The 13,178-nt window shown below is 41.4% G+C and overlaps 1 protein-coding gene across 1 annotated transcript; it reads right to left on the minus strand.

The window, feature by feature from the left end:
• Positions 1 to 746: 746 nt before the first annotated feature.
• On the minus strand, positions 747 to 6,663 carry LOC103763311 (cytochrome c oxidase assembly protein COX20, mitochondrial). Its single transcript, XM_018085018.2, has 5 exons — positions 6,520 to 6,663; positions 4,114 to 4,239; positions 2,183 to 2,297; positions 1,977 to 2,040; positions 747 to 1,506 (listed from the first exon to the last, which is right to left on the minus strand). Exons 1-5 carry the CDS (start codon positions 6,661 to 6,663, stop codon positions 1,365 to 1,367), a joined length of 591 nt encoding a protein of 196 aa, XP_017940507.2. The 3' UTR covers positions 747 to 1,364.
• Positions 6,664 to 13,178: the final 6,515 nt, after the last annotated feature.

Consider the following 13,178-nt stretch of genomic DNA (forward strand, 5'->3'; position numbering starts at 1 on the left):
ACTAACTGAAGTCTTCTGAACACTTTTTATATAAAATACTGGAATTAATGTCCTCAATAAAACGTATCTTTATTTTTTCCTCCAGAAGAAACAAGAGGAATAGAGGGGGGAAACAAAGAATTAGTTTATACAGGTTTGTTTTCTTCTTCTATGAGGCCAATCCACAGAGGGTAAAAGTTTAATTTTTTCAGTGTAAATAGCATGTTTGCTTAGTGCTCTCACATATATTTTCCAAATAAATAAGTAGAGCAATACTGCTGTTTACATCTGGAGTCTCAAACCTTTCCCCACCAACCTGAGTCAGCAACAGATCACAAACTCTCTCAGATTAAGTGCAGAATGGGGGGAAAGGACTATTTTTGCTCAGTGAATGCCTTTAGACCAAAAAATTCTTACAGCATCATAGGCTATAAATCATTTTATGAAAAAATAAATACAGCGTGTCAATCCTGCAGACGGAAGCAAGCAAGGAACATGATGTCATCACTCATCTTTTTAACAATATTCAATTAGACCTAAACTGTATTTCCAAATAAGATGGTTTCCTTGAAATTATAGTCATATTCCTTTTAACCATAAAATGTACAATGAAATAGTTAAGCAGAACACGCCTTTAAAAAAAACCACAAGAACAAACTATTTACCACTGGTACTTACAAATAATGTAAATTATTATTCCACAACTGTAGGGATTGTCTTAAATAGCAAGACTTTTACTCAAGTAAAAAAATTACTTATTTACATAATTTAGATTGCTTCTGAATTTTATTCAGATTTTATTCTTAGTTTCATACAGACAGAACAAACATGGAAATCCTTCAACTTCACAGTGTATGTAAGTTATCTGGTTATCCTGCAGCTGAAATCTTACAAAGGCTGCTGATCTCACCCATCTTGCACAAGCAAAGCCTTCATCTACTGTTTAAATACTTGTGTTTTACTAACAGCACTGTTAACAGTAGCACTGAAGATACACTTACTGAACAGCTGATGAAAATATTTTCCTGTATTTAAATGAGATGTAATTACAACTTTGCTAAAATGAACCACTCTGTTTACAATGGAAGTTAAAAGCAGTCCCAAATCACTGCCCTGAATCCTCTCAGTAACAGAACACATCAGTTCCCAGATGTTTCACAGGAAGTCATTCCTAACTATGTGCACAGTCACACACATACATACATACATGAAACAAAGCAAGGTTTGTACAGACTTAAAAGATTCACTATGAATTTCTTGCTCAGATTTGCCAGGAAAACCATGATTTGGCAGCTTTAGACACCTCACATGTTTACAAGGCAGACTGACATCTTTGGATCACCTTCTCCCAAAGCTGTGTTAGACCACAACTCCTCCACAGCAGCCTATGAATCGCTTCTTTCATTGCCAGTTTGTTTTTTTTCTGGATCAAGATAACTGCCTTCAAATAACATTCTGTTTTTCATTCCTTCTTTAAGCATTCTTTGCCGGATCCTTTGTTGAGCCAAATTGTACCTGCAGTAAAACCTAGAGGGAGGGGGATGAAAAGAAAACATGATTCCCTGCCTTATATGAGTCAGGGTATCAAATCAGACTTATTCAGCCAGTTGAAACGTTGCAGTCACATATAAAAATGCTAGTAAAATTCAGCATGCTGCCTTTGGAATTAGGACATTAGAAGAATGGGGTATGCAAAGGAAAAAAAAGAAAGAATTAAGAAAAATGGAAATAACTGGGTGGCTTGAGCTCTTAGGATTCAAGAAGTAATAGCAAGTTTTTAAAAAATATATGAACATAAAAATTCACTCACATTGAACTGTTTCCCTTTAAAAAAGAGAAATATCTTGGGGAGAAGGAAGAGGATGCTTTGCTAGGCAAGTTTTTTAATGGAGTTTCAAAAGCAGTGTGAAATACTGTTTCTGAAAACAAACACGGGGATCATGTAGGACAGTTCAGCCAACACATGTCTGTTAAAATTGAAGAAGCATTTTACATACCAGTATCCTAACATCGTGGAAATAAAGCCACCAACTGCAAAGTCACAAGATCTTCTAACTCTACCTAAAAAAGACCAACAAAAATCCTCCAAAAAGTTAGAGGAAAAAAAGCCTTGGATCACTTCCCATTAGTAATAACACTTAACAGCAAATAGGAATTTTTTCTCTTGCAAATAAATATATAACCAGAAGGAATAAGTACTTACTAGTTGCTAAAAAATGTCCAAGACCCACAACTAAAGACCCCAGGGAGCCATAGAGCACAGATTCTCGTGCACATGGGACACTTTGAACATCAAGAAATCCCAAGAGTTTAAAGGACTGTAAGACACAACAAAAAAACACACCATAAACTTAAAAAAATCACTTTTGTAGAAGTCTATGATGCCAACTCCATTCTAAAACTGACTTGTTATTTTCGCAGCCAAATAGACTGTATTTCCAAATACAGTTGAGGATTTACTGCTTGCACAGTTATAGCTGAGGAAAAGTGAACAAGCACAGCTGTATCAGGAATGGTTTTGGAAGAACTACTAACTTACGCAACATAATTTTCTACAAACCCGTTGATCCATCCTTTTTACTGAATATTATAAAATAACTACTTAATTTTCCCCCTTTACATTCCCCAAAAAAGGAAGAGAGAAAACCCTTAAGAATGCAGGATTTTTGTTACATCACAACACACAAATAAGGTTACAATCAAGTACACAGTTAGTTATGCCATGTAATTTTAGTATATGAAAAGGTAAATGTGCTTTAAAAAAAAGTGAAATTACTAGAGAATGAGCATATAATAGAGAACCTTGTACTGAACAGTGAATGAAAACGTTTATAAACCAGTAAACTTTAACCTAACTGTATGTACAGCCAGGGGCAGGGCACAGAAATTCTTCTATACATAACAAGTAATTTTCTTAATTAACCTACTGGTAAAAAAAAAATCAACTACATATGCTGCCTCCTATCTATAAACTGACCTTTTATTTCACTCAAATGGCAATTACATGTGGTATTCACAAAGTCAACTGCGAACTGAAAAGTATGATTTTCATTTCAGAGACGCCTACTCTGGCTTCTGCATGTAATTCCTATTTCCCACCTGACAAACATCCTTGCAAATGCAGGCTGGCACCACAAGCAGGAGTGAGAAACTGCATACAAAAAAGAAGCCTCAAGATGATATGAATCAGGGTCAAGGTGGCTGCACCACAGTAACATCAGCACATCTTTCTGCTATCATTCTTTTGTCAGTGATAGTGCAAGAATACATCTTCGTTCTGTTGTGTTTAAATCCTTAGAGCATTAAGTGCCATGTGTGCAACTGTATCTAAATTCATCAAAGATGACTGGTTTATTTTTTTAAAGGTATTCTACTTGGTCAAAGTGGATTTTAAAGATGGAGAACTACAATCAACTGTTCGTGGAGGGCTGATATCTCTGAGACAAGTCATCACAAAACTGGTAATAGGGATGACAAGCATCTGACAACAGCTAGATTTGTAAGGAAGTATGGAAATCCCCATCGTTAGTTTTATCCACGTTCCCTATGGAAAACTATCAGCTGTTTCCACATAATCCCTATGTACACGCCAGGCAGAAAAGATGTGGTCTATGCTGGTCGAATCTCCCAAACAGCAATTTCAAGTACTCTCACACGGAAGAAGTCACTGGATATTCTGCTGTTGTTGGCCAAGGAGGTATCCCTGCTACATCCGTGCAGCATGATGCACTCTTTTAAAATAGCATTTCACCTGTTGCCGAACTGGAAATCGTTTGTTATGCCTCTAACCACCGTAATCACCGGCGTTAAGGAGGTTCCAGTGTCACGACGGCGTTTCGCCCACAGAGAGAAACTCCCACGGGGGGGTCCGGGGGAAAACAAACACACACAACCCCTCGCCCCACCCACTCGGCCCTACAGAGCCTCAGTTCTGCCGCGGGTTTCCGTGTATTGTTCTCTAATTATTTCCTCTGGAGATAAAACAGCGGGTGTGAGGGTCGCGGCTGCTCTGCCACAACCTCCCATGTCCCCAGCGCGGGACTCCCGCGGAGACACGGGTGCCCGCGTAGCTCTTCCTCATTCTCCTCCTCCTCCTCCTCCTTCTCGCCCCTCTCCGCCCCCCCTCTCCATTACCTTCCTCGGCTCAGAGTCGCCTCGCCCGCCATGACGCGGCAGCGCCTTCCCGCCCGCACCAGCGAGCCGGGGCCGCGCCCGCGTGGGAGGCGGCGCCGAGGAGCGGCCGCTCGCCCCGCCCCGTCTCTATGGCGCCCGCGGAAGGGGCGGGGGCGGCCGCGCCCGGCGCCATTTTTAGGTCCCGGGCGCGAGAGAGATTCCAGCGAAAATCCTTTGTTCGGCGAAATGGGTCACGGAGCGGGGCGCGCGCGCGCGGGCGCGGGCGGGGGGGGCGCCGGGCTATCCGCCCCCTCCTCCCCTCTCCCCCCCTCCTGCGGCTCCCGTGGGCGGCGGGAGAGAGCGAGACCTGGTGGCAGCGCGATCTGTCCGATTTCTTGGCTGCGGCGGGCACCCGGGGCTACGGGAGACTGTGCTCGGGTGTACCATGAATGCTGGAAGAGAGGCCCTGCCGGAGTCCGGCTGAGCCGCGTTGTTAAAAGCCAAAAGAGAAGTCAAGGGGGTGAGGGATGTAAACACGCTCAGTGGGTAGCACCTAGTGGGAGAAGGAGGCGATGGGATCCCTCACGGGGTGTAGGTAGCCTGAAGGATGCGGGGATACACCCCCCAAAGGCAGATGGGGGAGAGTTGATTGTCCGTCTCCGCAACTCAGAGTGCTGGAAAGGGACGATGGCTTGTGCTGCTGGGAGAAAAGTACCTCGGTGGCAGCGGGAAGCGGGAAGTGGAGGAAGAATTGTTTGAAGAGAAGTGCTGTGGAAAATGGCCTCCTGTGAGGCCATGTACATCTACTTCAAGCGAAGCCCCAGGGGGTTCGGAAGGGGTGAAACCTGCGTTAAATCACTTGAACATGGTGGAAATTACCTAGTAGGTATGTAATTGTATCTGCGGTAAGGATGTGAAGAGGTAAATAGAAACAAGTGACTTAGGACAGAGTTACAGTTCTGCAAGATACTGTAAAAATACATTTTGCCGCAAGAAAACAAGTCTCTACCTGCCAAGAAGTGAATTACAGGGTAGGTTCAATTTAAGATCTTTTCCATCTTAGCGATGAAGTATCACAAGGATGAGAGATGTGTAATATTGCTCTTTGATTTAAAAAATAGTGTGTCTTGACCTGGGAGGCATGAGATGTCTTCAGACCTTGTTAAATATTATTATGTATTTGGGGTTTTTTTAATCCTATGCTAAATAAAACAGTCTTTTTCACACACTGAAATTTATGTCAATTTGAATTTTATCTCATTACTTACATGTTTGCAGGATTTTGGAAACAATGTACTTTCACACATAATCAATTTTCATGTATCAGTAGCTGAAAAGTGCTACTGTACATTTACATGAGCTATTTTAAATCCCAGATAGATTAGAAACAAGTCTCAATCCTTCCCAACAGTCCCAATCTAGCACTGTTTTGTCATCTTTGTAGATCTTGCAGGCAGTGCTCTGAATTCACGAAACACACTGATTCAATATATTTACTATCCATTTTAAAAAGATCAGTAGGAGTCACTTGAATTGTGAGTAGCTTGGCCTGTTTAAAGCTAATGTATATTATGTATGTAGTGCTGCAAACACAGGACATTTGCTGTAATATGTGAAAAACAAATTATTGGCATAATCTCTCATTGGAAAAGTGTGTACTGTCTGGTTTTATCTTAGTTGGTTTAAAAATTAAGCAGTGACAAACACTGAGGAATATAACAAAGAATCGTAAGAACGTGTTAGTATGTCTGATATTAACAAGGCCACAGTGGTGAGAAACAGACACTGCTTTTACTGCTGATGAGGTGGCCTGGCCTGCAGCAGTTCATATTTTGAAGGAAAAGGCTGGAAGGATGTTTTTTTTCTTTGAAAGAGGAAATCGGTTTTAGCATTAAGGTGCTGGAGAGCAGAGAACACAAATAGAGCATCTTCTGACTGATAGTCAAGAATAAGCTAGGAAGTGTGTGGCTTTCCCTGTATATTATGTATCCCTTTTCCAAGCATTCAAATCACACAAATTACACTAAAATATCCATTGCCAATAAACATATTCAATTTTCTCCCTCTCTTTTTGGTATTCAGTCATTACTCTGCTTTACTGCTGCACCTCACAGTTCTGCTTCACCTGATTCAGAAGCCGCTCTAAAATTAATAACTATTACCCTTTGTGGAGTTAGAAGTACACAGAGGGCTGCTTGTCAGTGCTTGGGGTCAGTGAAGATGCTGGAGCTGGAGCCTCCTTAGCTTAAGAGCAGAGGGACCACTGATAGGACATTTTGGGATAGCCTGAAGCGTGCAGCCATCATTCCCTTGTGTCCCTAGGGGCCTGAGATGTCTGCGTGTGCAGAGGGCAGGGGGTGGTGTCCTCTGGCACATGAGGAGGGCAGGGATCTTGAAGTGCGGGCCTCATACTTCTGCTGCTTTTACCCTGATGTCCACTGGAGGCTCTGGAAGCAGGATGTTCTTTTCACATCCTGGATTCAAATAAAAGTGCGGATAGATAGTTCTAGCTAGCTGAAATGCAGGTTTTAGTCTGTAAGTTGATAAAGCAGGATGAGGCTGTGGGGGCATGTTGCATTTAGAGGGTGATAGCACAGGGAATGTGAGAGCTGCTGGATATGGCTGCTGCCTTGCCAACATGACTTGCTGCAAGGGCTGCACCAGCCTTGGCTTAAGACTTCGGTACACCTGGTCCAGCAAAGGCATATCCCAGCATTGTACCTGCCAGTGTGCCTACAGGGACAGTGGTTGAGCAAGAGCCCTGCATGGCTTCCTCCACTAACAGGGACCTGTGCTGTTTCTGGAAGCTGGGCATCTTGTATATGCAAATTTGGAATTGTCGCCTTGGATTTCTGAACCTAAAAGACACAATAGATATATAAAAATATTCTTCTTTCTCCTCTTGGAGCTGGATACCCTTGGCAAAACCTGCCTATACATGCTCATTTCTATCAATCATAGGGTGCTGATTGCCACTTGCTCTCAGCAGTTTGAACTTTTCCTATATTCATGCAGTTCTTATTTTTATTTGCAGTGATCAATAAAGTGTAGCATCCTTAGCGGTATGCCTGTCCATCCTGAAATTGACAGCTTGGGAATGGTATGGATGGGTCTTTGACTGTAGTCTTTGTTCTGTCACCCTTCATGCCTGTGTTTAAAGGTTGGGCCAGGCAAAACACTTGTCAGTCCAGCAGCACGAAAGAGACCACGGTGTACAGGACATGAAGCAGCTGACAGAAACCTGGCTCACTGACTTCGCCAGTGCTTATTTCCTTCATCACACAGAGAACTTTATCGAGGTGTCTGAATCTACATACTAGTAGGTATGTATCTTGTCACTTCTGAAACAATTTTGGGCTACACTCCCAAGGAGGAGGAAGCCATCACACAAATGTGGAATTTCCTACCTTTAGCACCTCTCGGTCATGTAAGTTATTCCTATACCATAAGCTGTTTATGTAGCCTTGTGGAAAAGCAAGCACATGCAAAAGCTGTGACAGCCTGTCCTAAGAAATACATTTATTAGGTTGCTCAGAGAGTTGGTAAATGCCCCATTCCTAGAAACATTCAGCATCAGATTGGGTGGGGCTCTGAGCAGCCTGATCTAGTTGAAGATGACCCTGCTTATTGTGGGGGAGTGGATTAGATGATCTTTAGAATTCCCTTCCAACCCAAGGTACTCTATGATTCTGTGTTTCTGTGGTGGTTTTGTGGGGGTAAATGGTTATTATGATGGCTGCAGAGATACTGTGCACTAGGCTGGGTCAGAGTAACCACCCTTGTGGGGACAGGGCGGGCACAAGGAGTGTGAGCAGGCTGCTGTTGCCAAGGCAGTCATCAACCACACTCATGCAACTGAATAAAAAAAATTACTTTTTTTTCCCCAAGCATTAATGTTAATGCAAATTACATTTCAACTGCATGGCAGTTTTATTCTGGGTTGGCTTTGCTGTTCATTTCTGTAGGTTGACTTTGCCTAACTTATTCCTAACTGCTTGTACAGATAATCTTTTCATCTGCAACACATAAGAGATTTTAATTCAGTGTATTCCTCTGAAAGCTAAGGAAACAAGGGCAGGCTCCTAATAGCTTTATTTTTTTCTGCCAGATCTCTTAATCTGTCTATGTTATTTAGGCACTTGATTCAAAAAGGAAGAGGGATTTATATTATAAAAGAAGACTTATATAAAACGTGGGAGTTATAATTGAGTTATGCAGTTAGATGTAGAGCTACATTTAAAATTTCCTGAATTATTAGTATCAATTGGACTTAAGAATGATTCTGACTAAAAATAGAACAGAGTTTTTCTTAGATAACCCTTTTTTTCATATAATGTAAATTACTTTGTCTGTAAGGCATGTCTTGAATGTATTAGTGCAAATACTGATGGACACTTAAGTTTTCTTGTATTTCACTATAATCTACTTCAAGCAGATGATGGTACTATTTATTTCTGCCATTTTTGGTCCTTTTTTTAAGTTGCAACTTTGTAAGATATGGAACTTTTCTTTTGAAACTGAAGACATTAGGAGATTTATACTATTTCTGAAACAAATTTGAATAATGACCTAGTAACCATAGGGTCATAGAAACAGGAGTGGAAGGGACTCCCTTTTTGCCTCAGAGCTATTTTCCTTAGGCCTATTTCATTCCTAACATGTTCATCTAATTTTCCTTTTAAACTTCCTCTTCCATTTCACATCTTAATTTTTCAAAATACAGTAGCTGTCCTGAGGTTTCTATCATGAACAGTGTGGAGGGGATTTATTATGAACTCTGCACCTCATGTTCCATGTCTGTCATATGAATGTGTCAGGTTTAATCTTTATTAACTCCCGAGGGAAAACTGGAGACTAGAGTTAACAAGATATTTGTATGATAATTGTTTCTTCTGGGACATGGTTTCTGAGAATTCATAACAAACTGGAGAGGGTTGCACCACTAAGAAATTTATTTAGAAATAAGGTGTTTAAATAGCACAACAAAATTAGAAAATTCATAGTGAAAAAATATATTAAATGCTCAGGCACCCTCTCAGACATAAGAATTCCCTTGGCACAAGTCACTGGAGGCTGCAGGGATGTTCTGAGGAGGTATCAGAAGGTGTGCTTCTCCTATCATTACACTTTTCTCTATATATCCAACACTAGATAAATTAACTTTTTTGTGTTACTGGCTGCAGTTCTTGTATTTTTGCCAAGATTAGGCTAAAGCCCAGTGAAGGGAAAAAACCTTCTCATTGCTTTAATGTACTATAGTCTGGACAACTGGTTCATTTGTAACACAGTGACATAATACAATGATATCACTGAACTGAAGGGTAAGAGAGGAAAGAAATGGTGTGCCAGGAGCCACTTTGGTAATGTTTTGTATGCAACGTGCTGTCCAAGAAGGTGTATAATTAGCAGCACAGAGGGAGAGAGGAGTCACATTCAAGGAGCAGAGCATGTCAAAGTAGACACTCAAACCAGACAGCTGGAGAGGATGTTCAGAAGCCATGCCTTGTATCAACTTGAAAAAATTATGATGCACCAGGTAGATCTCATTATATCTTGTTTGGGGTTTTTTTCATTTTTTTTTCCCTCTCCTTTTTTTTTTTTTCTCTTTGGAAAGTGGGGGAGGGTAAGGAGTTTGCAGGTTTGATTTTAATTTTGTAATCAGGTTTAAAGTGGATTTCACTGACTTATTCCCACCTCACATGGTCTGGCAACAGACTGTCCGCTAGTACCCTGCCAGATGCAAGGTGTTTTGTTGCACTGGAAGTTACAGTGTAGTCCTGAGACAGCCACTGTCCAAAATACATGGAAATATTCAGAGAAGTCAGGCTATGTTGTTTCATTGTGCTACAAAGGCTGGTTTCAGTCTGCTAGGGCAGGATCTCCTACACAAAATAGCGCACCTTTGGCAAGGGGTAAAGGAAAATAATTTGCTCATGGCTTCAGAAGGATCTCACAAGAAACAGGCAGTCTGCAAGGCTGAGATTTGAGAGTTCAAAGTCAAACACAATGTATTATTTCCAAACAGTTGTTCCAGATTTGCAGGCACCTAAAGTCCCGCTGTGGCGTCCAGATTCCCTGGCAAGAATTCAAGTTTTTTCTCATTCATGACAGGAATGACTTCATGTCTTGCACACTGAGAGTGTTAGTTTAGCATATAAATATTTCTGTACCTGGTGTGGTTTCTGCTGCTTTTTGAGAAGAAACAGAGATTAAAAATACCTCATATCTCGTTGCTTATTGTTTTGGATCCAGTATTTTTCACTCTTTTCCTGATGCCTCACTGTGACCTGGCCTGAAGGTTGAGTCAGTCTGTTGGTGACTGGCTACCAAGGGCTACAACCTTCTGTCATATTTTGATTTTGGAGGATCCTCGTTTCCTGCCTAAAGAATTGAGTGCTGGGCTAAAATCACATCTATGCATTAACTCTACAGAGCACCTGATGCAAGACAGCCAAGCAGAATTTGGTGGGAGGGAGGGTATGTATAGTGCAGAAGCTGAGTTCTGATGTTTTGGAAAATAGTAGGACAACTGGAGCTTTTTGGGTTGCTGGGGGAATTGTTCCTGAGTAGACCAGGAGGATTTGTGTGCACCCTCTGCACTGAACTGTTGATGTCCCCCTCCATGTGCCCAGTGGTGCTGCTTGGGAAACCTTCAGAAGTCTCCCTAGTGCACAGCCTGCTGCTATTGTCCTGGCCAGTGAGACAGCTAGCGGCTCCCTAAATTGAGTTTCAGACCTCCTGAGCATGGGGATCTGTTCAGTGGCCACTGAACTGTGCAGAAGGGTTTCTTTCTTTATGCTAATGGTTTTATTTTCCCATACACTTTCCCATGCTGGTAGTTCTATTTTCTCAGCATGTCTGACTTGCGCCTTCTCAGTACCTCTGCAGGAACAAGTGCAGAAGCTAAACACATGCTTAATTGCCTCACTTATAAACTGTTTAAAATTCTTAGATAGCTGGATATAATAGATGTCTGATAGATTGGTTTTTCTGGTCTGCTAAAGCTAAAATAGCCTAACATTGGTCAGAGGTGGCTGGTGAGTTATTCTTCCAGTCCTGGGGAAGTCTGTGTTGTCGAGAATTTTCAACAACAAGCGTCACAAATTCCGGTGCTTCAGAGAGGGGACAATTCTCAGGTGAGAAAAGGAAAGGAGTGCTTATTGTGATGAATGGTCCTTCAGAGCACTAACTTGGGCTTACAATAGTGTAATTCTGAATAATAGCGTTGGTTCCATCCAATTCCCTCTTCATTCTTGTGCTTGGGAACAAGAAGTACATTCCTGTAGTTTATGGTTTCCTTTTTACATTTTTTTGCCACCTATGTGGGTATTTCAAACTCATGACTCAATATGATCATTGTGAGACAGCAGTTTTTCTTAAATCCCCCATCTTTTTCAAATGCTTGTAATGAGTACTAAAAGACTAATGCTGTTCAGACTTCTGGGTTTTTGCTTTTTTTCCCCCCAACCTGACTACAGGCAAGCCTCAGATTTGGAACATATTAGAGGTTTCTTCAAAATCTTATCTATAACTGGCATAATTATTTGCTCAGACAAGTCATGGCGAAAGACCAATCCCTAAGAAGAACCTCAGGCATTACACTGTTATTTTTAAGTCAAATCATGGAATGGTCCCCAAACCTTCACCATTTCACTTATTAGGTTTTTCTTCAAAAAATGTAAAGCTGCTGTGCACTCAGAGGAATAGAATTAAAGCACTTTGATTTTATTTAAACCTCAGTAACCATCAGCTCCTTAGTTACTAGGGGTGTGTCTGCTAAGAACAATGCTAAGAACCTGTCACTGTACTTTTAAGTGACTGTGATTTCAGATACAGAGCCAAGACAGGTAATTAACAAAATCGTGCAGACTGCAGTTGAGAAAAGTGCTAATATTTTACATGATCCACAAATGTGCTGCTTTTTCACTTAATTTCACATTCCTAGACAATTTTAGTCTGTAGTTACAAAGAATGGCATATGGATTGATTGTAGCTAATTTGTAAAGGCCCATCAGATAAAAGTTGTCCGGAATCTGCAAATTTATGTAAGTGTTGGTTAAACCTAATTTTCTCATAATTAAACCAGCTCAGTTTCTGGAAGGTTTCTAGAATCCATTTAACACACATTCCCTGATATTTTACCAAAACAATAACCTCATAAAATCTTAAAGCTTACTGATAACTTCAAATTTATTGAGGTTGTTAGTATAACTTTTGTGAAAAAACAGGTTGGAGGGAAACTTAATAAAAGTGCTGCAAGCAACAGCCACAGATGGGGAAATTTTTAAAGGTTAGAGAGGCTGGAGGTGGAGCTGCTGGCTCCTGCCCTGGAAAGTTAGAAGGAATCTTATCAGCAAGGAAACTTCCTCCTGCTCCTCCATGATCAATAGCTTTCTGCCTCTGCCCCATTTCAGCTCTCAGGAGAGATTACCTATCCTTGCACTGACAGCTTCGTGACCACACATGCCCCATGCTCCCTCCCTGTAGGATCCTGATAGACCTTTTGTCCCACAGACTTTGCCTTCTGCAGGAAAAAGCACCAAGGTATGCAGGTATTTTCACCCTGGGAGTGTTCTGGATATCTGTTCATCCAGGGTCAGGAGAGGCCATCAGCAACCCTTGGGCCATGTTCTCTGCCCCCTTCCAGGTCCTCCAAAGAATACAAATACTAGTAAAGTGTGCAGTTCTAGGCAAAGATCAGATGTATAGTTACAGAAGCGGGTCAGTGAAAGTGTCCAAACACCACAAAGACTTCTTGGTACTGCTGTACCATTCCCACTCTATGCCAACTGTGCCAAGCCCCTCTTACAGATCTTGTCATCTATCTTCCATGGTTAGAAGATAGCACACTTAGTCCAGGCTTAGTTGATAGTTCAGAAATACTCAGTTTTACTACCTTTTTCAAAGACTCTTCCTGCTTCAGAAACTATTTTACAACCACATTCGAAATTCCCCAGGCTCCTTGCCAGCAGTTACTGACCAGGGGAAAATTCTCCTTGTTCCTGGAAGTGAAGTTCTCATATACATATTGCCCTTAGACAGAGAAACTGAATGCATGAGTCGGTTTTAAAAAACCAAAATGCCTG

The sequence above is a fragment of the Manacus vitellinus genome, unplaced genomic scaffold, assembly GCF_001715985.3.
Source record: "Manacus vitellinus isolate BGI_N305 unplaced genomic scaffold, ASM171598v3 scaffold_8_pilon, whole genome shotgun sequence".
Taxonomy (NCBI): Eukaryota; Metazoa; Chordata; class Aves; order Passeriformes; family Pipridae; genus Manacus; species Manacus vitellinus.